Raw genomic sequence first — 24,953 nt, forward strand, 5'->3', positions numbered from 1 at the left:
GCCCCTCAGACTCACGGGGTGACCTTCCTTCCTTCCTTCCTTCCTTCCATTAGCGGTGGGTCCCCTCGAGGGGGCGCAGGGCCAGCGCTTAGGGCTGCCTCCTCCTTCCCTCTCTCTCTCCCTCCCTCCCTTCTTCTTTCTTTCTTTCTTTCGTCCCTCCCTCTCTCCCTCCTTTCCCTCCTTCTTTCTCCTTCCCCCCTCCTTCCCTCTATAGCGGTGGTGGGTCCCCTCGAGGCTTGCGGCGGCTGCCTGCCTGCCTGCTCCTTCCTTCCCTCTTTCCATCCCTCGAGGGGGCGCAGGGCCAGGGCTTAGGGCTGCCTGCCTCTCTGTCTTCCCTGGAGGAAGCCTTTCTTCTGGCTGGGAGGATGGCCTCCTCGGCCTCCTCTTCTCTCGGGGCGTCCTACCGCTGCCAGTTCCACCGGAGCCTGGAGGGGGGCCCTTCGGCGCTGCCGGGCTCGCTGCTCTTCGCGCTGGGGCTGGCGGGGAACGTGCTGGCCCTGGCCCTTCTCTGGCGGCACCAGCGCCGCCTCCGCCGCCGTCGAGGCCCGGGGGGGGAGAAGGAGGAGGAGGGTCAGGGCCAGGGCCAGGGCCGCGCCAGGGCCTCGGCCTTCTACCTCTTGGCCAGCGCCCTGGTGGCCACCGACCTGCTGGGCAAGTGCCTGCTCAGCCCCATGGTGCTGGCGGCCTACGCCCGCAACCGCAGCCTGAGCGAGCTCTGGCCGGAGCCGTCCTCTCGGCAGGGCCCGGGGCGGCTGTGCCAGGCCTTCGCCTTCCTGATGGCCTTCTTCGGCCTGGCCCCGACGGCGCTGCTCTTGGCCATGGCGCTGGAGTGCCTGCTCTCCCTGGGCCACCCCTACTGCTACCTCCGGCGCCCAAGGGCCAGCCGGCGGCTGGGGGCGCTGCTGACGGCGGGGGCCGGGGCGCTCTGCCTGGCCTTCTGCGCGCTGCCCTGGCTGGGCTTCGGGGCGCCGGTCCAGTACTGCCCGGGCAGCTGGTGCTTCATCCGCATGGCCGGCCCCGGCTGGCCCTACGCCCTGCTCTACGCCAGCCTCCTGGCGGCGCTGGTGCTGGCCGTGGCCGCCTGCAACCTGGCCACCATGCGCGCCCTCTACCGCCTCCTCCTCCGGCCCCCCGACGGCCCCAAGGCCGCAGCCAGGGCCCCCCGCGCCCCGGGAAGAGGCCGGCCCCTGCGACACCTGCTGCTCCTGGCCCTCATGACCCTGCTCTTCACCGTCTGCTCCCTCCCCGTCGTCGTAAGTGCCTCCGCTTCTTAAGAGGCTTGCCCTCCTCCTCCTCCTCCTCGCTCCAGCTCGCTCTGGGATGTGTAGTGTGGGCCACGGGGGAGAAGGAAGAGCCCCTAGCGCCGCTGGGGACTGGCCCCGGCCAAAGCCGCTTGAGGGATGTGCAGTTTGGGAAGGATATTAGCCAGTGTCAGAGTGTAAAAGGAATGCCCCTTAGGACTGGTGGGATGTGTAGTTTGGCGAGGAACTCAGATGGTGTCACAGGGTAGAAGGAAGGGCCCTTAGCACCAGTGGGAACTGATCCTGGCTAAAGGCGCCTGTGGGATGTGTAGTTTGGGGAGGACCTCAGACAGTGTCACAGGGTAGAAGGAAGCCCACTTAGCAGCACTGGGGACTGACCCTGGCTCCAGTCTGTAGGATTTGTAGTTTGGGCCTTAGCTGGTGTCACAGTGCTGGATGGATGCCCCTTAGCAGCACTGGGGACTGACCCTCCAAAGACAAAGCTTGAAACTGCTGTGGGAAATGGGGATTTGTAGTTTGGGGAGGATCTTTTAGCTGATGCTCCCACACTGTAGAATTTGCATTCATTGTCATTGACTGCTAAGGGATCCTGGGATTTGTAGTTTGGGAGAGGAAGTTTGGAGGTGTCACGCTACGGAATGAATGCGATTTGGCACAGCTTGAGACTGCTATGGGATTCTGGGATTTATATTTTGGAGAGAGATTTTGGTGGTGCCAGACTGGGGAGTGAATGCAGTTTGGCACTGCTTTAAGTGCCATGGCTCCAGCCAATGGGATGCGGGAATTTGTAGTTTGGAGGGGAACTTAGCTGCTCCCATACTGTAGAATGAATGGAGTTTGGCAGCATGTGAAACTGCCATGACTCCATGCTATGGCATGTAGGGATTTGTAGTTTGGGTGAACTTAGCTACTGCCACATTATGAAATGAATGCAGTTTGGCACTGATTCAAGTGCTATGGGATCTGGGGATTTGTAGTCTGGTGAGAAACTTAGATTCTGCCATGCTGCGGAATGAATGCAGTTTGGCACAACTTTAATCTGTTTTGGTTCCATCTTGTGGTGTTCTGAGATGTGTAGTTTGTTGGGGCACCAGAGCTCTCTGACAGAGAAGGCTAAATGTCTCACAAAACTACAGTTTCCAGAATTCCGTAGCATAGAGCCATGGCAGCCAAAGCCCTGGCAAACGGCATCTGCAGCTTCCAAAAACAGTACATTAAAAACGCTTACAATAAAACTGGGAAACAGTTCATCAAACACACAAAGAATCATTATCAAGAAACCCTTCGGGTTGCCATAAATCGGAAACGACTTGAAGGCACACGACAACCAAAGCCTGGTTGCGCAGAAGCATCTTTGCTTGGCTGCAAAAGGAAAAGGGTCATGAATCTGCTCCAAGGTTGAGTCTGAATCTCTCCAAAAGATTCAATGTCTTGCGTAGCTCATGTTAAACGTTGGACTAAATCCTGGGGCAGATTCAGAGGCAGAACACCTCCTTTACACTCAGATGGTCTCCGGTTGATTCTGCTGGACTCAGTCAACCTGGTAGTTTGAGTTCCTATAACCTTTGCATGATTCTTTTCAAATCAGTTCTGTATTCAAAACCATGAGGCTTAGAACTTTTCTTTATTGGTAGGAAGAGAATAAAACCCCAATTCTTGATCCAGCTTTCCAAAAGAAACCCTCTCCAGGTAGGGCTGGGCAAAAACCCTTCCATCAGAATAAAAAACTCAACGGCAGGAAATCCCAGAGAGCTTTCTCTCTTTGCCAGACCCTAAATCAAACTAATTGCAATGTGTTGTTCTTTCCTGTCATCCTGCTCTGAGTTCTGCTGTTAGTAGTTTAAAGGGGAGGGGAAGGGAAGGAAACAACTTCTGTATTCCTCCAGGTGAGATGCTTTGGCATTCATCCTAGATTCCTTATCGGCTCAAAGAATATAAAGAGATTCTTTCTGGCTGCACCCCAGGAAGAAAGAAACTCTGTTGACCACTTTGGTTTTGGGTTTTTCTGGGCAAACAGGAGGGCTGAGAGAGCCTGCGTTGTGCTTAGTGTAACTCAACGCTCACCTAGTTACACAGTGGTTACCCTGCGCTATGGCTCCCTTATGGACGTTGTACAAACAAGGTGAAGTCAAAGGCTTTCATGGCTGGCATCCATAGTTTTTTTGTGGGGTTTTTGGGGGCTCTATGGCCATGTTCTAGATGAGCTTACTCCTGACGTTTCGCCTGCATCTGTGGCTGGCATCTTCAGAGAAAGAATTTCTCAGAAGATGCCAGCCATAGATGCAGGTGAAACATGGCCACAAAGCCCCAAAAAACCACAAACAACTACTGTGCAAACAGTTTTTTTATCTGACAGTGTACTTGCTTTTAGTCCCATTCAGCAACTGGGAATGCATGGCAACTCTTTCTGCAATCCCAGGGAATCATGTGGTGCATGGATGCACCTGTGAATACTTACACACCATCCAATAAATGCACAACTGCCTGCCTAGTGCAACAGCGTCCAAAATCCACCAAACAGAAATACCTTTATTGGGACAACTAAAATGTATAAAATCCATGAGGCAAGCTTTCAGAGCTCCATTGGCTTCTTCATCAGGCAAAGATGTTTAAAATCATATAGGAGAAAGAGAAGAGAGGGCAGATGATGATGGTGTCACAGGCCTACATTTTGTTGAGATGTTGTTATAGTTGTTCCCAGCTGAACTGGTACCAAGGGATATCTATGTAGGCAGAGGCTATTTGTCTTATTTTGGCCACATGGGTGCTGGGAGACAAAAGCATTTTAAAGTCCAAGAAATAAAATTTAAATTCTATTAGCAACACAAAAAGATACTTCATTTGAGATCCAAGATATCTCCATCCCTTGCGAAGCTACAAACCCCTCTATTAGGCAGAGAAGCCTAATTTCTCAAGAAGCCTCCATGCTTTTGCATTAGGAAAACATTTAGGTGCTGTTTAGCGCAAACATGCCAGATCTAGTCCCATTAAAAAAAAAAAAGAGTTGATACTCTTCTTGTCTTCTTTCTTCATTGATCAGCTCTCACATCTTTACATAGAGATGGAGAATACAATGGATTGGATGATACTTTAGTGCGCAATGGTATATCTTTGCTCTTTAAGGTCTTGTCCAGTTCTTTCTTCGTTATCCTTTCCATTCCTAATCTTCTGATTTCTTGACTGCAGTCTCCGTTCCGATCTATGTTTGATCCAAGGTATGGGAACTCTTTCACTGTTTTGATTTCTTCATTGTCTAGGTTAAATGTATGTATTTCTTCTGTGGTCCTGCCTTTGCACTTTCTTCTTTGACCTTCCTTGTTCCAAATCTCTGATGTTTTCCACTATTAGTATAATGCTCAATTTATATCTTGTTAGTCATGGAGCAGATTCTTGTCCTAATCTCCTTTTCTTGTATCTCTAATAAGAACTCACACACTGCCCTCTCCTCTGAAGCTCTAACAGATTGCCAGATCTAACAGAAAACAGATCTCACATCAGGAGAATTGACAGGCGATGAATGATACTGGAACTATAAAACAGACTGGAATTATTTTTTTTAATTTTATTTTTAAAAGAAAGGAACAAAATCATCAGGAGTTGAAGATCATTGTCAGCTGTTCCATGGAAGGAAAAATCTGAATGAGGGTGACTTCACACATGGAACATTTATTTTTATCTAGTCTCCCTCTCCTATCAACCCGCCATATAAATGACACAGACTTCCACTCTTTTCCCAACAGTTTAGTTTCTGTTGTGATCACCCACCGTTGTTGCTAGAAAGCAATGTGTGCTGCTAACATTTTAAGCATAATAATCTCAGAGAGCTTTGTAAATATTCTCTTGGTCTGAAGTTTTACAACTGTCCCCATACCAGCTACTGTACAAAAATAGATGATGAGCCAGGATTGGCCTCCCATGGAGGGCTGTTTTTATCCATGGGAGGATACTGATCCAGTGGAAATGAAGAAGAAAGGGGAAAGGAACCTAGCAGCAGGATTAAGATGAACTGCTTTAGTTCAATCTGAGCTTTAGTGAACTCCAATTCACTTCTTCAGATGCACTGAAGAGGTAGCCATGATTGTCTGATTCGGCACAGAGAGGAAAAGGCAGGGCAGGGGAGAGAAGGAATCTAACAGCATCTTTAAGATCTCCAGTGATCTTTAAGAGGGTACAACTCCAAGGTGGAAATAATGCAGTTTGACTACTTTAAGTGCTGATGGAATCCTGGGATTTGCGGTTTTGCAAGGTCTATAATAATAATAATAATAATAATAATAATAATAATAACAACAACAACAACAACAACAACAACAGTTTTTATTTATATTTCCCGCCTCTCCCCATGGATTGAGAAAATACAATACAAAATTGAATTTAATCAATAAAATACTAACATTACTATTGATTCAATAAAATAGCTATATCATCATCTAATCATCAACATGTATACAATCATAATCAGGAGCGGAGAATTTCTTAAGGTCTCCTATAAAAGGTCGGGTGGATAAGCCCACAGAAGAGATCCGTCTTAAGTGGCTTCTTGAAGGCATCTAAGGTAGTAATAAGACGGATCTCCTATGGTAAGCTGTTCCACAATTTGGAGGCCGCGGCAGTGAACGCTCTGCGGAAAGTTGTTATTAACCTGGTCTTATGATACTCTAATAAGTTCTTCCTGGATGTTCTGAGAGTGAGGGCAGATTGTGTAGGGAGAGGCGTTCCCTTAAGTAACTCGGGCCCAAGCCATCCAAGGCCTGCTGCGACAAATTTAACAGCTTCTTCGTGGATAAAACCTCTCGGATAAGGGCTGATCTCGATGCCAATATTAGTTCAGGAACCAGAGTAGAGGTCTCCAGAGCCTCCGTGGACTCAATTGTACTGGATCATTTTGAGTCTGTAAGTACTGAGGAAGTGGACAAGATCCTTAGAAGCGTTAGGAAGACAACTTGCTCTCTTGATCCCTGTCCCTCGTGGTTAGCGTGTTGCACCGCATAATTAATGCGTCATTCAGGGAAGGGCGTTTTCCATCCAGCTTAAAATTGGCCATAGTAAAACCGCTGCTAAAAAAGCCCTCCCTAGACCCCCTGATGCATAATAATTATCGGCCTGTTTCACTGCTACCCTTCTTGGGGAAGGTGATTGAGAGGGCAGTTGCAGTCCAGCTTCAATCGGTCTTGGAAGACACTGATTTTCTAGACCCATTTCAAACCGGGTTCCAGGCGGGCTATGGAGTTGAGACTGCCCTGGTCGCCCTGGTCGATGTTCTCCGTCTGGGCATGGACAGGGGTAGCGTGTCCCTGTTAGTGCTCTTAGACATCTCAGCGGCTTTCAATACCATTGACCATGGTATCCTTCTGGAATGCCTGAGGGAGCTAGGAATCGGGGGCACTGCGCTCCAGTGGTTCTGTTCCTACCTCTCGGGTAGATTCCAGATGGTGCAGCTGGGGAATGTGTGCTCCAATAAGAGGGCACTTACATCTGGTGTCCCTCAAGGAGCCATTCTGTCCCCCATGCTATTCAACATTTACATGAAACCACTGGGAGAGATCATCCAGAGACACGGGGCACAGTGTTTTCAGTACGCTGATGACACCCAAATATGTTTCTCTGTGTCTCTGACTGATGCAGTGACCAGGGATGGCATCTCTCCTCTTAATGCCTGTCTGGAGTCGGTAATGGGCTGGATGAGGGAAAACAGACTCGGTTTGAATCCAGAGAAAACGGAGGTGCTCGTGATAGGCTCCCCTGGCCCAGGGATGGATGTTTGTCCACCTGTCCTGAATGGGGTCACGCTCCCCTTGAAGGACTCAGTTCGCAGTCTGGGGGTGCTCCTGGACTCGTCGCTCCACCTTACATCTCAGGTGGATGCGACGGTCAGGAGCACCTGTTATTAGCTTCGGCTGATACGCCAGCTGCGACCCTACCTGGGCCGGGGGTACCTGGAAACGGTGGTACATGCTCTGGTAACCTCTCGATTGGATTTCTGTAATGCGCTCTACATGGGGCAACCCTTGTACCACTCCCAGAAGCTACAATTGGTTCAGAATATGGCAGCAAGACTGGTCACTGGATCTTCCAGGGCTAGTCACATAACACCTGTGCTTAAAGATCTGCATTGGCTGACTATTTGCTTCCAGGTGCAATACAAGGTGTTGGTTATTACCTATAAAGCCCTAAATGGCTTGGGCCCAGGGTACTTGGTGGACCGCCTCTCTCCATACAATCCGCCCCGCACTCTCAGGTCTGCCGGGAAGCAACTACTACGAGTTCCAGACGCAAAATACTCTACAACAACACAGAGAGCCTTTTCCATCTCGGCCCCACAGCTCTGGAACTTGCTTCCCGGTGAGCTCCGCTCGGCCACCTCCCTCGACCTTTTCAGGAAGGGGCTAAAAACCTTCCTTTTCCAGCAGGCTTTCCCCTAATGTCCCAGTTGTAGCCCCTGCTCTCCCTTTACTGTTTGCATTTGTGCTAGATCGGATGTTATTAATTTGTATCTTTTAATATGTATTAATTGATGTGTTTTTTGGTGACTTTGTAACACTGTTTTTATATTGTAACCCGCCTTGATCTTTGGAAAGGCAGGCTATAAATAAAGATTTTATTATTATTATTATTAAGCCATGTAGGGCTTTAAAGGTCTTCTCTGCCAAAGAGTGCTGGTGCCTCACAAAACTACAGATCCCAGGGTTCTGTAGGATGGAGCCCTTGCAGTTAAAGTGATGTCAAACTGCATTGTTTCTGTGGTGGAGATGCTCCCTAGCTGATTAATTTCAGCCTGAACTATCATGCATTTCAGTTCACCTCTTCAGATGTCCTGAAAGAGTCAATATCAAGTTACGGGTTTATTCGCTTGCTTGAAGAGATTAATAGATTTCCACTCCGTTTGGCTAAATCGGATGGCTTCAGTTGTACCAGTTTTCAAAGTGATTATAACTGTGTTTAGGCTGTTTCAGCTTAGAAAGGAAAAACTGAGCAGAAGGAATCAGTAGCAACTTTAAGGCTGATTTCTGTTAGCCCGAGTTTTAATGGATTTCAAGCTGCTTCTTCAGAGGCACTGATGGAGTCCATTCCAAACCCCAGGTAAATTAGACTTTCACCAGAAGAGATATTTTGCAGGTAGACTGGAGAAGGCACTGGTCTTCATTGATTCCTTTCTGCTCCTGCAAGTTGCAAGTGTTGCCCTCCCCTTCAGGTCTGGCCCAGAGTGTTAGGGGATCCTCTGGAACAGGTGACAGGTGGCACTGAGAGCAGCAGAGGTAAGGGATATCGACGAGTATTTCCCTGTGAAATTTTAAATCCAAGATCCTGTCATTTTAAAATGCAACTATATTTTGAATCTGCACACAGCTGAGCTTTACAGAATCTTTGGGCCCATACAGAAAGGCCAAAATAAAGCTGCTTCAGGTCACTTTGGAGGTATCCTGTTTAAATGATGTATGCATCCTAAGAATTTGGAAGCTGTGCTAAAACCATGCTCCAGTCCTTAGAACTGGAGTGTGGCTTTGGCACAGCTTCCAGACTCTTAGGACGCATGCATCTTTTAAACAGCATACCTCCAAAGTGACCCGAAGCAGCTTTATTTTGGCCTGTCTGAACAGGGTTTTAGAGATGGAAGAGATCCCAAGGGCATCCGGTCTAACCCCATTCTGTCATGCAGGAAGACATGACCAAAGCAGCCTTCAACAGATAGCCATCCAGCCTCTGCTTAAAAACTTTCAAAGAAGGTGACTTCATGTCTTCCAAAGCAGCATATTCAACAAGTATTATTCCTCATAAATCCAGTCCAAGAGTTTTTACCATCAGGAGATTCTTCGTAATGTTTAGGTGGAATATCTTTTCTTTCAGCATGAATCCACTGCTCCGTGTCCTAGTCTCCACAGCAGCAGAAAACAAGCTTGCTCCATCGTCAATATGACAGCCCTTCAGATATTTAAACATGGCTATAATGTCACCCCTTAAATTTCTCTTCTTCAGACTCAACATACCCAGCTCTCTAAGTCGCTTCTCATTGGGCTTGATGGTTTCCAAACATTTCATCATGATGGTCACCTGCTACATGAAACCGCTGGGAGAGATCATCCGGAGACATGGGGCGCGGGGTTATCAGTACGCTGATGACACCCAAATCATTTTCTCTATGTCTCCGACTGATGCAGTGACTGGGGATGGCGTCTCTCCTCTCGTGGCCTGTCTAGAGTCAGTAATGGGCTGGATGAGGGAAAACCGACTCAAGCTGAATCCAGAGAAAACGGAGGTACTGGTGATAGGTTCTCCTGGTCCAGGAATGGCGGTGGTTCCACCTGTCCTGAACGGGGTCACGCTCCCTGTGAAGGACTCCGTGTGCAGTCTGGGGGTGCTTCTCGACTCGTCGCTCCACCTGACTGCTCAGGTGAATGCGACGGTCAAGAGCACCTGTTATCAGCTTCGGCTGATTCGCCAGCTGCGCCCATACCTGGCCCAGAGGGACCTAGAAACTGTTGTACATGCTCTGGTAACTTCGAGACTGGATTTCTGCAATGCACTCTACATGGGGCAACCCTTATACCAAACTCGGAAGCTGCAAATGGTGCAGAACATGGCAGCCCGGCTGGTCACTGGTGCTTCCAGGACCAGCTATATAACACCGGTTTTAAAAGATCTCCATTGGCTGCCCATTCGCTTCCGAGCTCAATATAAGGTGTTGGTAATTACCTATAAAGCCCTAAATGGCTTGGGCCCAGGATACCTAAAGGACCGCCTCTCCCCGTACATTCCGCCTCGCACCCTCAGAACGACTGGGCAGCAGCTACTGAAGGTGCCTGGGGCTAGGTTAGCTTCCACTTCTCGGAGGATGTTTTCCACAGCTGCCCCAGCCCTTTGGAATGCGCTGCCCACAGAGCTCCGCTCATCTACTACCCTGGCCCAATTTAGGAAGGACCTTAAAACCTTCCTATTCCAACAGGCATTCCCCGAATAAATATCCTGTGGGCCTCCCTCCTCTTTCGTGGCCAAGAGGTTGGGCTATGGGGCTTTTTTACTGTTGGTTTGTTTATATGTGTATTTTATTTAGAGTGTATTTTAATCTGTTGTATTTTAATGTATTGTAAGCCGCCCTGATCGGAGGAAGGGCGGCATATAAATAAAAATTTTATTATTTATTATTAACATCCTTTTTGAATTATGGTGCCCAGAACTGGACACAGTATTCCAGGGGAGGCCTGACCAAAGCAGAATAGAGTAGCACTATTACTTGCCTTGATCATCATATTGATTCAACTTAGCTTTTTGTTGGCTTTATTTATTTATTTTTTTGCTGTTGCATCACACTGTTGACTTATGTTCACCTTGTGGCTTACTAAAACACCTAGATCTGAAAATTTTTATGGCCAGCATCCATAGTTTTTTGTCGGTATTTCAGATTATGTGGCCATGTTCTAGAAGAGTTTGTTCCTGACTTTTCACCAACATCTGTGGCTGGCATCTTCAGAGAATGCTGGCATGGAAGTGAGGTGTGTGTGTGTGCGCACGCACATACACACATACATACATACATACTGCGTGAGCCTGGGTTGAGAGGAGTGATTTCCATGTTAATCTTCTAGAACATGGCCACATAGCCCCAAAACCCCACAAAAAACTCCTAGATCCCCTTCACATGTGCTCCTATCAAGCCAGTTGTCACCCATCCTATATCTGTTCCCTTTGTTTGTTTGCCAAACCTTACATTTCTCTTTGTTGAAATTTATTTTGTTAATTTTGGCCCAATACTCTTATCTGTCAAGGTCGTTTTGACATGATTTCTCATCCAACTGTTCCCCACCTCTCTGCTCCTTTCTTCTTTCCTTCACAGCATGCTGAAAGCACATTCCGTTTGCTTTCTTGCAACTGTGATTAAGACATAAGGAGAATGTATCATTAGGTCACAGTAACCAACTGTTCTGACACTTCCGCCTAGGAGAACAGAAGCTGTTCTTTAAGAAATCTGGAACAATTATTAGTACACGAGGGGCTTGGGAAAGGCTTCCCTTTTGACTACAAGGTCCCATATGCGCCCTCCTGGGACTTGTAGTCTCTCCCCCAAAAGGTACCATTTCTGAGCTTTGCTGTGCATATTGAGTCCTATAGTGGCTTGCTGCCCAAAACTGAATTAACTCCAGCACAGCTTTGTACTTTTTTTGAGATTAGTACACCAGCAGGTATGAGAAAACAATAAATCTCTATTGGTTCAACAGCAGGAAGGAGTTCTGGGCAAAAACCATTTTTTGCTTTGCTGGCGTGTGCTTTCTTTCCTTCTTTCTTTCTTTCCCAACCTGTGAAAACATTCGAACTACAAATTTGCAAGCCCCCAGAGTGACATATCCCAGTATTGTTGATTTGTGTGCAGTTTGCCATTTCTCCAACAATCAACAGCTATTAATTCATTCACTGTCGGAAAATGAACCTGTTGGGTAACACTGAGGATGAGGGACGGTGTATTATTTCAGAGCCTGCTTTGGTTACTTACACACACACACCAGCAAACAGTTGGGGAAATGTTTCCTATTTCTAGGCAACAGTCTTTGCTTTTTTCAAAGTGACCAACTCATCGTTTTAATGACCCCTGGCCTTCTTCGGGGGCAGGAAGAGTAAATATAATATAAGAGCAAATATAATTCCCAGGCAGACTTCTGCACTCAAGTAGGCTTGATCCTAAATGCAAATGATACCTCGAGATGAAAAGAAGATATTCTCACTCTCTCATAATACTAGAAGTCCTGGATGGTGAGAGTTTTTGTAAAGAGAAAAGGTGCATAATTGAACTGTGGAAGTCCCCCAAGAGGTTCTGATGCCCACCGATGCAGGAGTCTTTCAAAGGGAGCTGGAGAAATGAATGCAGGATGCGGAAACCAGTGATTACTTGTCAGGGTTTAGGGGTGGGAAGAATATTAGACCCAAAAAATGAGTTTTCTGATTAGTGGAATCCTGGCCAGATGAGAATCTTTAGAATTCAGGACAATGCATGGAGAATTAAAGTGATGTTTTGTACAGGAAATGGCATTTTCTATCCAACAAGCAAGTTTCCTGCATATAAGACATTTTTGCACCTTGTTTCTTGCACAGAAGATGCAAACAACAACAACAAACAAACCACACACACAAAGAGCCTAGAAGTGCTTCCCCCACCCCCAAACTTTCTTTGAAATAGAAATAGGCTTTCTCATAATGGGGAGAAAAATGCTAAATATATTCAACTTTGCCTATATGAGTAAAATTTACAAAGATCTATATCCCTTATCCAGATGGCTACATACCACCTCCAGCCTCAGAGGCAGTGCTGCTTTATAGGTGTGCCTTGTTTAACAAAGCCTCTGATTTAAAAAGTTCCTTTTTACAAAATCTTTTTGCAGGAACCCAGCCCAGCCCTCCTCCTTTCTTGTCTTCTGTCTAGCTGGATCTGTGTGTCTCTGTGTGTGTTTTGCAGCACTGGCATTGGAAGGATGGTAAAGAGGGCTGGAGAAAGAAAGTCCTTCAGAGTTGGGCTGCAGCAGTGTATCTGTAGCAAACTTCGTAATAAAACCTGGCTTAGGAAAAAATGGGATTCTACTCCAGGTGATCCTACTGTAGCTGTGTATGCCTACAACAGGCAAGGAAAACAGCTGCCTCCAGAATCACTTAGAAGGCAGGGAAGAGGAATGCAGATTAGCCGGCCTCACCAGCCACCCTGGCATGTTAAAAAAGTATAGATCTGTAAGTTTTACCACCAAAAATGGAAATTATGGGAAAAGTGGAGGCTGCTGAAAGAGAAAAATCACCCCAGGATGCATTTTGGAAGAAGCTTTCAAAATAGTTTTTTGTGGGTTTGGGGGGCTATATGGCCACATTCTAGAAGAGTTTGTGCCTGACGTTTCATCAGCATCTGTGGCTGGCATCTTCAGAGAATGCTGGCATGGAAGAGAGTGGGGTGTGTGTGTGTATATATATATATTATATTGTGTGACCCTGGGTTGGGAGGAGTGGTTTCCATGTTAATTTGTGTATTGCTCTGTTGTTGAATGGCAAGGCCTCAGGGTGGGAGGATATGCAAGGAGGATTTGTGTATTTTTAATTGTGCATTATCTGCTGGGAGAACCCCTGGCCCTGGGTGGTTTTCATTTGCATTTGCTGGGTCTTAATTTTAGTATTTTTCAGGACTGGTAGCCAGACTTTGCTAACTTCTTTCCTGTTGAAGTTGTCTAGGTGTTTAGTATTTCAATGGATTCCCTGTGCATTCTGACCTGATAGCTGTTGGCATCGTCCAGAATATCAATATTTTCAAATAGCATTTTATGCCCAGGATGGTTTATAACATGTTCTGCAACTGCTGATTTTTCATTCCTCCCTACCCAGAGTCAGTTGGTCCTTCATATCCACTGATTCTGCATCCATGGATTCATCTATGCTTATTTTGAAAATATTCATATACACACACACATGAAATTCCAAAAAGCAAACCTTGAATTTGCCATTTTATATTCAGAGACAGTGTGGTGTAATGGTTTGAGCATTGGACTACGACTCTGAAAACCAGGGTTCGAATCCTGGCTCAGCCCTGTAAACCCACAGTGTTGGACAAATCACATTCTCTCAGCCTGAGAGGATGGCAATGGCAAACCCCTTCTGAAAAAACTTGCCAAGAAAACCCCATGATGCCTCAGGGCCACCATAAATCAGAAACAACCTGAAGGTTCACAAAAACAAACAGCATAAGGGATACCATTTTACTAAGCCATTGTATATAAAGGGACTTGAACATCCATGGATTTTGCTATCCACAGGGGGTCCTGGAAGCAAACTCTGGCAGATACCAAGGGCTCATTGTGCAAGGCTTACCTGACCTGATTGTTTCATTTCACATGTGCACAATGTTGGTTCCAGATGAAAAGTTTGCTGAAACACCTTGAACTGTTCTTTTTTGTGGTATAGGGACCTATCTGTATCCTTTCCATGGTTCTTGTTGTGCATTGGGGCCTTCCATTCTGCAAAAGGACACTGTGCAGGTTGCCCAATAATACATTGTCATAATTCACTGGGAGAGTTATATATTGTGTCAGAGACATAGATCATGATAGCCTTTAGGGCTGAAGGGCGGGGTATAAATACCATAAATAATAAATAAATAATAAAGTTACAGATCATTGCCTCTGGTGCAGCCATAGCAGATAAAAGCAGTATCATAGATGTAACTGTGTTGTGCCAAAGGGCCACTTAGCATTAGCCTCTTGAATGTGTTTTAAATGAGCTGGACGCTGGCAGAACTTTACAACGCTGGAGTCACGTAGTCTGCATGTTGCCATGAGATGGGAAGGAGGAAGGGACTGCAAGTTGTCAAGTCAGTCCTCTCCATGGCCCTGAACTCACTGGGAACAGCACAGGCAGTAAAAAGAAGAGTAATAAAATCTAGTTTTTCCTCTCCTCTCATACCATCTGGGCCATTGCTGATGTGGCCTGATAAAGTCTTGATAGTCTGCAGACTCTTCCTTTGTGCGGACAACACACAGAGAGCTACGTGACTCAAACATCATTGTTTCACCAGCTCCTGGCACACTTTCTTAATAATCTTTGCCTGGTAAAGGGAACCATCATTTTGAAAGCAGTGGCAGCTTATGATTCCCTTGGCAGTGGGGTATTGAATCGGTTCAGGATTCTCAACTTTAAAGGAACTGTCTCAGGTGCTGAACCTGTTTTGGGAGGGATGGGATCCAGGACTCAACAAGGCTGGGTGTGTTTGTGTGTATTCCAGCAAAGAAGTGCTGCTGGACAGTGAAAAAAGTTGATAGGAGGAGGATCAACCCATTTGAAATGTGGAGCTGGAGGAGAGTTCTGCAGATCCTATAGACTGCCAAAGAAACAAATGAGCAGGTCTTAGAGCAAATCAAGGCTGGACTGTCCCTAGAAATCAAAATGACTAAGCTGAGGCTGTCATGCTTTGGACATATTGGCGGGATACAAACTGCCATATAGTACGTCTTCTATACGTACTAGGGTTAGGAAGGGGCGGTGCTTCCGCACCCCCCTAACCCTAGTACGTATAGAATACGTACAACATGGCGGCACCCGTTCCACATGGGGGCCGCCATGTTTACGTACTGGACGCATAGCGTCCAGACGTGTCGCAGCGCCTATGACGTCACGAATGCGCCAGCGGCACCTCGCGACGTCATAAAGGCGCCGCAAAAAGAAGCTCCGAAATTGAGCTTCTTTTTTGCTCCACGCGGGAGCCGCGCGGTTTGGCTGCTGCGGCTCCCTCGCGGAGCAAATGGCGCCGGCGGGAGACCGCCGCTTGCGGCGGTCTGTATCCCGCCATTGTTAGATGTAACTCATTGGGAAAAAGAGGATTATTATTGTTAGCTGCCCTCCAGTCAATCTTGACTTATTGTGGCACTGGGAAAGATGTCTCCAAGCCCTGCTATTCTCCACTGCTGTGCTTAGGTCTTATAGATTCAGTCCCATGACCACCCTGCTTGAATCTAGTTATCTGGCATGTGGTCTTCCTCTCTTCCTGCTGCCTTCTACCTTTCCTAGCACTGTTGTCTTTCCAGAGATACATGCCTTCTCATGATGTGGCCAAAGTATGACAGCCTCGATTTAATTATTTTGGCTTCCAGAGAGGTTTCATGCTCAATCTGTTCAAGGACCCATTTTGTTGTCATTTTGGCTGTCCAAGAAATTTTCATCAATCCTCCAGCACCATATCTCATCTGTTGGAAATGACCTGAAGACACGCAACAATGAATGAAAGATATTCAAGTTTCTCTATCATTTGTTGTTGTTGTGTGCCTTCAAGTCATTTCCAATTTATGGCAACCCTAATGTGAACCTACCATGGGATTTTCTTGATGAGATTTGTTCAGAGGAGGTTTGCCATTGCCTTCCCCTGAGGCTGAGAGCATGTGACTTTCCCAATATCATCCAGTGGGTTTCATGGCTGAACTGGGAATCAAACCCTGGTCTCCAGAGTCCAATAGTCCAATACTCAAACAACTACACCATGCTGGCTCTCATTTATAGGGTCACTATAAGTCAAAATCGACTTGATGGCAAATAACAACCACATGCACAACTATGCTTCAACAGCCTTCCACTGAACATGAACCTTTGCTTCAGACAAAAATGTCCAACTGTTTCTTCAGAGGAACTTACATTTTTGTAAGTTGCTAAGTGTGGCATAGTGGTATAAGGGTTGGACTATGACTCTGGAGAACAGGGTTCAATTCCCAGCTTGGCCCTGAAACCCACTGGGTGAGCTTGGGCAAGTCACAAGCTCTCAGGCTCAGGGGAAGGCAATGGCAAACCTCCTCTGAACAAATCTTGTCAAGAAAACTTCAGGATAGGTTTGCTTTAGGATTGCCAGAAGTCAGAAGTGACTTGAAAGTACACAAGAACAATAGTGCACAAGCTGCAGTTTAAATCCCTAGTGCAGAAGAATCTGCTTAATCAACATTTTAGCAGAAGTAACATAATTATTTTGTACAACCTGAAAACATAGAATCATAGAGTTGGAAGAGACCTCAGGGGCCATCCAGTCCAACCCCCAGCCATACCCCCCATCCTATATCTGTGCATTTCATTTTTCTGCCCTAAGTGCAGTACCTTACATTTCTCTGTGTTGAATTTCATTTTGTAAGCTTTGGCTCAGCTTTCTAGTCTATTCAGATCATTTTGAATGTTGATCCTGTCCTCTGGAGTATTAGCTATTCCTCTTAATTTGGTGTCATCTGCAAATTTGATAAGTATGCTCCCAATTCTGTCATCCAGGTCATTGATAAAGATGTTGAATAACACTGGGCCCAGGACAGAGCCCTGTGGGACCCCACTGGTCACTTCTCAGGATGAAAAGGAGCCATTGCTCAGCACCCTTTGGCTTCGGCCGGTCAACCAGTTACAAATCCATGTAACAGTTACCTTGTCTAGTCCACATTTTATAAGCTTGTTTGCAAGAATGTCATGGGAAACCTTGTCAAAGGCCTTACTGAAATCAAGATATACTATATCCACAGCATTCCCTTCATCTACCAAGCTTGTTGCTATTTACGTGCCATTCATGTAAAACCCTTTGCATGTGTAGTTGTACTTTTTTGGGACATTAATTAATGTGCATTTTCGGTTCAAGGTTGTGTAAACAGAGTTCTTCAAGCAAAATACTATTTGATTTACTGGGCTTGTGGAATAGATCCACTATGATCTTCCCGTTGCAGAAGATGGCAAAAAACAAGCGCACTAGAAGATATGGATACATTTGGAATGATATATTGAGCAAGATCAGGATTGAGGGAAGTAATAGTGCCACTCTATTCTGCTTTGGTCAGACCTCACCTGGAATATTCTCTCCAGTTTGAGGGACCACAATTGAAAAAGGATACTGAAAAGCTGGAGTGTATCCAGAGGAGGGCAACCAAAATGATAAAAGGTCTGGAAACCACCAAGCCCTAGGAGGAGCAGTTTAGGGAGCTGGATATGTTTAGCCTGGATAAGAGAAGGTTAAGAGGTAACATGATAGCCATATTTAAATATTTGAAGGGATTTCATATTCAAGATATGTTCAGTCTGCATGAATGCCCTTCCAGCAACATTTGAACTGAGAACAGAACAGAAACATCTTCAGAATATAGGCTTTTGACTAACATTGTCATAATTTTTTTCTTTTTCTCCTCTTCTATGGTACTTAACATCTTTGTCTGATAAAGAAGCTAGTGGAGCTTTGAAAGCTTACAACATGTGTTTTGTGCATTTTGGTTGGACAATGAAGATATCCCTGTTTTGTGGAATTTAGGTGTGAATGTGTAACTGCAGGTTGTATATTTACAGTTGCCCAACAAGATTTGAGTCCATTAAAAGAAAAACAAAGCTTCCCTGGTCTGTGTGCACTTTTGCACCATCAATTAATCACCCTTCTTCTCTGCTTCTGATTCATGGTGCCTGTGTGGGTGGAGGGGTGTGTCTTAGCAGGTGGTTGGGGCAAGTTCTCCCCTACATCCCAAGGCTATGCTGAGCATATGGGGATGATAAGCATAGACAGAGACCAAAGCTATATAGGTTTAGCATCTGTGAAGGTCAAAACCTAGCATTGCTGCATTTCTGGGGAAAGTCAGCCAAGGAAAGTAGAAGGACGGGAGTTTCTCTCTCCTTCAGATCCAGCCCTGGGTTTTGACAGCCCCCACCCCAAGCCAGCCACAGACCCTACAGCCTGTCTTTGAGTGTAGTGGGGCTGATTTCTAGAATATGGAGAAGTGACATCTTAGATGCCAATTCCCAGAGTCCACTAGCAATTCCCAGAATCCACCAGCCACCATGGCTAACTGCAGTGCCAGCTAGAATAGCAGCTTCATTTATATACCGCTTCAAACCACCTAAGCAGTCTCTAAGCAGTTTACAACTGTAAGCTAATTGCCCCCAACAAACTGGATACTCAGTTTAGCAACCTCAGAAAGATGCAAGCCTGAGCCCTGGCTGGTATTGGACTCACAACCTTATGGTCTGTGAGTGAGTGGCTGCAGTACAAGCATTGACCCACTGCGCCAGCAGGGCTCTCTGAGCACTGTATGACCCCCATCTCCACAGGGGATATGTTCCTAGGCATACCGTGGAAATGTGAAACCATGGATAAGTATATTGAATTGAATGACTTCCGACAAAGGGTGACCACAGAGTTGCACTGGAGGACCTAGAGATTCCTAGAATGAACACCTCTGTAGGCATTTCTAGTTCCTCCACCCAGGGACGTAGCTAAGGGGGGGGGGGTTCTGGGGTCTGGACCCCCCCTCCCTTAGCAGGAGGAGAGAAAAGGGCGCTCAGCCCCAAACAAACGCCAGGGAGTACACTACTTGCTCTCCTCTAGGCTTCAGGAGGAGCAGAAGTGGCTCCCTGGCGTTTGTTTGGGGCTACGTCCAACAAGCGCCCTTTTCTCTCCTTCCGGCCCTGGCAAAGCCAGGAGTGCCCTTTTGCAGGGCCTGAGGAAGAGGTGCCTGAGAAGGAAGCCCTGGAGGAGAGGGAGGGAGGGAGGAGAGGCTGCATCAGGCTGCATCCACACTAAAGAAATAACCAGGCTGGGCAGCGCTTTAACTATTTTCTAGCTCATGGCTATGGAATTCTGGGAGTTAGAGTATGTTCTGGGGTCAAGATATCGAGGCTTGGCTCTTTTCTGGCTCCTGGCTATGGAATTCTGGGAGTTAGCGTATGTTCTGGGGTCAAGATATCAAGGCTTGGCTCTTTTCTGGCTCATGGCTATGGAATTCTGGGAGTTAGAGTATGTTCTGGGGTCAAGATATCGAGGCTTGGCTCTTTTCTGGCTCCTGGCTATGGAATTCTGGGAGTTAGAGTATGTTTTGGGGTCCAGATATCGAGGCTTGGCTCTTTTCTAGCTCATGGCTATGGAATTCTGGGAGTTAGAGTATGTTTTGGGGTCCAGATATTGAGGCTTGGCTCTTTTCTTGCCTCCTTTTATAGGACACATCCTACATTTCAGACTTCTGCCCAGAAGGAATTTCAAAAGTCCTCATTTTTTGTAAGGTGAGCAGATGTCCTCCTTTTCTAGGATGTGTCCTATGTTTCAACCTTCTGGCCTGGATGAATGTAAAAATGTCTTCCACATTTGGTAGGAAGACACACGTCCTCCTTTATCCAGGATACGGCACACATTTCAGCCCTGCCTAGGAGCAATGTCAAAACATCCTCCATTTTATCAGGGTGACCAGACATCCTCCTTTATCCAGGACACATCCTATGTTTCTGCCCAGGAGGAGTTTCAAAACATCCTGGTTTATTCAGAAGTTTGCCTTTGCCAGCCTTTCCTTGAGGCTGAGAGTCTGTGACTTACTTGCCTAGAGGGTTTTCTTGGTTTGTTCAGAGAGTCTGCCTTTGGTGACTTGGGTGTGTGCGAGTGTGCGCCTTCAAGAGGTTTTCTTGGGAGGTTTGTTCAGAGAGGGTTTGACTTTGCTATCCTCTGATGCTGAGAGAGTGTGACTTGCCCAATGGTTTTCTTGGAAGATTTGCTCAGAGGAGATTTGCCTTCACCTTCCCTTAGTTGGGTGTGTTCTCCATTTTTGAACGTCCTGCAATTTGTCCTACATTTTGTCGTGCGTTATGTCCTACATTTTTCCTACATTTTGTGTCTGGAGGGGCTCTTAGCCTCTCAAAATGGTGGCACTTAGTCTAGACCCCCCCTTCCCAAAATCCTGGCTATGTCCCTGCTCCACCACAATTCTATGGTCAACTTCCACTGGAAGCATACCATGGAATTGCACTGGTAGACCTAGGAAATGCCTACAAGGAACATTTTATTTCAGGTGTAGGTAAGTGAAACTGCAGGTACTGGTCCTCCGTATATGGGGGACATACTGTATAAGTCCAGACCTTAAAGGAGCTGTCCAGATTGCTGACCCTTGACCCTCCAGATGGGTTCAGCCTCTTGAGTAGCTCATTTCAACTTCGTACTATGTTCCAGAATGGACTCACCATCCCCAATGACATGGAGGGGATCAGCTGTCACTAATCTTGCTGGATTAAGGGAATTGCCATTGAAATCACTCCTCTAAGCTTTACTGACTCCCAACTCATTGACTTCAACATCCGCTGTTCTCGAAAATGACTTGGCCAGAGAGCATCTTCAACCCTCTGCACTCATGCCCCAAAGATGAGCCTGATGCTTGTCAGGTTTTAAATAGCTTTCAAATAAACTCCCCAATCTAACTTTCCACCCTATTAAAACTCCCTTGATTTGCAAATCTGGTTCAAGATCACAAAAGCAAAAGATGTTTACAGCTGAGCTCACATGCCATCCTGCTTGGGAGGGTGCAGATAAGGCGATAGTGCATCCTCTCTACATCCTGGAAAAGATGTGCTTCTTTGCCTTTTGCAGTTCTGTTTAGATTATAACAATGGCCCTGAATTTTTAGCGTGCACAAGTTTAACTGTAATTACAAACAGATGTATTTTTCTGCTGGGAAACAGGCTTGAAACTGATCCCCGGGGTTCAGGACAGTCTTCTGGCTGTGTCCTCTTGGACCTGCCTATACCATTTCCAAATGCAAGTTGTAAATGGCAAGACTAGATTGTCTCCCATAGCCAACATCCCCTCCAGGCGCCAAAGTCCATGTTATGGTGATGCCTTTGTTGTTGTTGTTGTTGTTGTTGTTGTTGTTGTGTACCTTCAAGTCATTTCTGACTTATGGCAACCCTAAGGTGAACCTATCATGGGGTTTTCTTGGCAAGATTTGTTCAGGAGAGGTTTGCCATTGCCTTCCCCTCTACAGATACCCTCAGGAAATATCTCTGTGCAGAAACCCTGGTCCTTTCCGCCGTATGATAGGCTTCCTAAATCAGGCACTTTCCGGGTGTACTAGATTCCCACTTTCATCTTCCCCAGCCAGACTGGGCCACATCTAGCTGAGAAAGGCAGCCTCACAATCTAGTAGCTCCATAAGTTGATTCATGCAACTAGCATGCTTCTTTGGTGTGTTTTTTTTTTTTTAAACAGTGTTTTAAAAATTAGGAAATCGCACCATCATAGGAGGTAGAATTCGGAGACATAGCTGTATTAGATTGAAATATCAGTATGTAAAGGGATCTTGTAGTAATTTTTAGACTAACGGGGGTGAATGAAGTTGTAGCAAAGCTTTCATAGACTTGATCTCCATCCTCAAATGCATGGAGTGAAGTGTTGCCCAGGAAAGACCTTGCTCATGAAACTATATGGATAGCCAGAGCCGGTGTGGCATAGTGGTTTGAGTGTTGGACTATGACTATGACTGAGTATTTGAAGGTGTGTCATATTGAGGATGGAGCAAGCTTGTTTTCTGCTGTTGCAGAGAACAGGGTCCAGAATAATGGATGCAAGCTACAGGAAAAGAGATTCCACCTCAACATTAGGAAAAACTTCCTGACAGTAAGAGCTATTCAACAGTGGAACATATTCCCTCGGAGGGTGGTGGAGTCCTGCTTCTTTGGAGGTTTTTAAACAGAGGCTGGATCTGTTGGGGGTGCTTTGATGGTGAGTTCTTGCATGGCAGGGGGTTGGACTGGATGGCCCCTTCCAACTCTATGATTCTACGACTCTGGAGACCAGGGTTCAATTCCCAGCTCAGTTATGAAACCCATTGAGTGATGTAGGTCGTCACATGCTCTCAGCCTCAGAGGAAGGTAATGACAACCTCCTCTGAACAAATCTCAGCAAGAAAAACCTATGATAGGTTTTCGTTAGAATCACTCTAAGTCAGAAATGACTTGAAGGCACACAACAACAACAATGGATAGCCATAGAAATGCAAAACTTGTGGGAATTGTGAGGTTTTGTTTTAATGATTTCCATGGATATTCATACAGCCTGGCTATAAAAGTCCTTCCTGGGCACCAGTACACTCCATGCATCTGAAGTAGTAGACCAAGTCTATGAAAGTTTATGCTGTGACGTCTCTTGCATAGTTAGTCTCAAAGCTGTTGCAAGACCCCTTTGCATACATCTGAGGTAGCGTAGGCATGAACACCAAATGCGACAATTAAAAACAGGAAACTTTGAACGATCAGTTAAGTGGAAACCAGAACAAACACCAGTGGAGACAGTAGGATTCCAGAGCAGAGTCACCGCCCCGCTGACAGGGAAGCCCCCAGTTGCTAGACAGTCTGGAAGCTGTGAAATGATAATGTCTTTCTTCCTTGAGGGTAAGAGCTGTTTGCTAGTGGAACAGACTGCCTCAGAAGGGTGTGTACTCTTTTTCATCTGAAGTTTTTAAAGAGTGTAGGCGGCAGCCTGCAAGGGATGCTTTACCTGTGGATTTCCTGCCTATGTAGAAGGTTAGACTATATGGTATTGGGATCCCCTCTGGGTCTATGATTTTGTGATTTACTGCAGCCCCAGAGATCCCTTTCTCCTGCTTCTGGAAAGGATGCTTTGCCTCTTCCAGAGAAAACATTCAGTAATTGAGGGTTAGTCTACACCAATGGCTCCCAAACTGTGCGCTTTAAGAGATTTTGGATTTCATGTCCCAGAAGCCTCGGTTGACAATAGTCTGGGATTCTGGGAGCTGAAGTCCAAAATCCCTTAAAGAGCACAGTTTGTGTACCACTGGTCTACACAATGAAAATACTCCTCGTTCTAGTTGAATAGAATGTGATCCAGCCATACATGTTTTTCAGGAGTTCAGGCATTTTGAGGAATGAAAAACTCCTTAAATTCTGCAGAAAAAGGCTTCACGGTTTTTACAGGAGTATGTGTAGAAATGTGCAGAAACGCACATTATTGCACGTGTGGCCATTCATCTGCTTTGCATGAATTTGGATGGCTGCACATTTTTGGGTGATGAATAGATGTGAATTTGTGCAGGAAAGTGAAGACAATAAACCATGGATACAAATCCACAGCAATTCACATAAATACATTTATGTGCAGACTTGCCCTTTGCGCATAATGACAGAATGGATCTGGTGTTTTGCCACAAGGGGGAGCTTTTACTGCACAAATACCATATGTGCTCACTCATGCAAGTGAGCACACACAAATACACACATGTACACACACACTGCAGAAAGGTAGACCATTATGTTTTGTTTGTGGATCTGTCATTGATTGTTGCAATATTTATGTGGTTTTAGAGACTCACAAACCTTTCATTATTTTTCATTAGGCAACTACCTTCTAAGATTATAGGGATTATGCTGTAAGAATACCTATAAGTATGTACTTTCTTCTTCCCGCTCGCTCCCTGGCGAGCTCCGCTCGGCCACCTCCTTAGACCAATTTAAGAAGGGGCTGAAAACACACTTTTTCGAGCAGGCATACCCCTGACTCCTGACTTCTGTATGCTCTCCCTCCCCTCCTGACAGCACTGCTGAGCTGGCATGAGATATGGTTTTGTTATTTGTATATGGGGGGATTTTTAATATATTCATGTTTTAATATTTATATTGTATGTTATATATGCTGTTAGACCGCTTTGATCAATGGAAAAGCGGTATATAAATAAAATTTTATTATTTTATTTTATTATTATTATTATTCCCTGTTAAATTGCAACAACTTAGAGATCTTCCCGGGAATAGAAATTTTAGGATGGAATTCTGTTGATGTCTTAAGCACAATTATTATTATTGTTGTTGTTGTTGTTGTTGTTGTTGTTATTATTATTAGATAAATGGTTGGGTGTTTGTGTCCAATGCAGGCTCATACTAAAGGCTGGATGGATGAGAAAATAGAGGGGGTTCAGTGCTTCCAGGGCAGATGATACACTTGCTTTTCTCCAGGGAAAGGTTCCTTTTTAAAATAAGAGTTAAAGTACAGTACCTACCCATGGATGCATCGACTCAGGTTTTGGGGGTCAATTTTTGACCTAAATTTCTAGACTTATACATTAGTATCTAGAGTAACTATGTGCACGATTTTTTATATTTGTGTGAATAAAAGAACTGTTTGGAAGGGAGGTATGAGGCAAGTGCTAGGAAGTGGAAATGGGCAATTATTCCTGGCATACAGAACCCTTGACATCAAGATGCCAGATTTTCTTCAATTCTGTATGTAAAGAGATCTTGTAGCACCTTTGAGACTAAGACTGAGAAAGAAAGAAAGGTTGGCAGCATAAGCCTACTTCCTAAGATGCATCTCTACAAGATCTCTTTACATACTGATTTTACAGATGAACACAGCTATACCTTTGATTTCTTCAATTCTGTCGTGTTAGATCAAAAGTGACTCTTTTCTCTCCTTTC

General features: G+C 45.7%; 1 protein-coding gene across 2 annotated transcripts in view; it reads left to right on the forward strand.

Annotated features, from left to right (window-relative positions):
- The first annotated feature begins 365 nt into the window (after window positions 1-365).
- The window catches only part of PTGDR (prostaglandin D2 receptor), a 29,591-nt gene continuing 5,003 nt past the window's right edge, over window positions 366-24,953 (forward strand). For both annotated transcript variants that reach the window (XR_016281046.1, XM_089522888.1), the window contains exon 1: window positions 366-1,253. Coding sequence is in view for 1 of the 2 variants with exons in the window: in XM_089522888.1 (XP_089379014.1) it covers window positions 366-1,253 (888 nt within the window). In the remaining variant the exon portion in view is untranslated. The remainder of the gene's footprint in view (window positions 1,254-24,953) is intronic.

The sequence above is a fragment of the Sceloporus occidentalis genome, unplaced genomic scaffold (genome assembly GCF_023333645.1).
Source record: "Sceloporus occidentalis isolate IW3139 unplaced genomic scaffold, rSceOcc1.0.p SCAF_4, whole genome shotgun sequence".
In the NCBI taxonomy this organism is placed as follows: domain Eukaryota; kingdom Metazoa; phylum Chordata; class Lepidosauria; order Squamata; family Phrynosomatidae; genus Sceloporus; species Sceloporus occidentalis.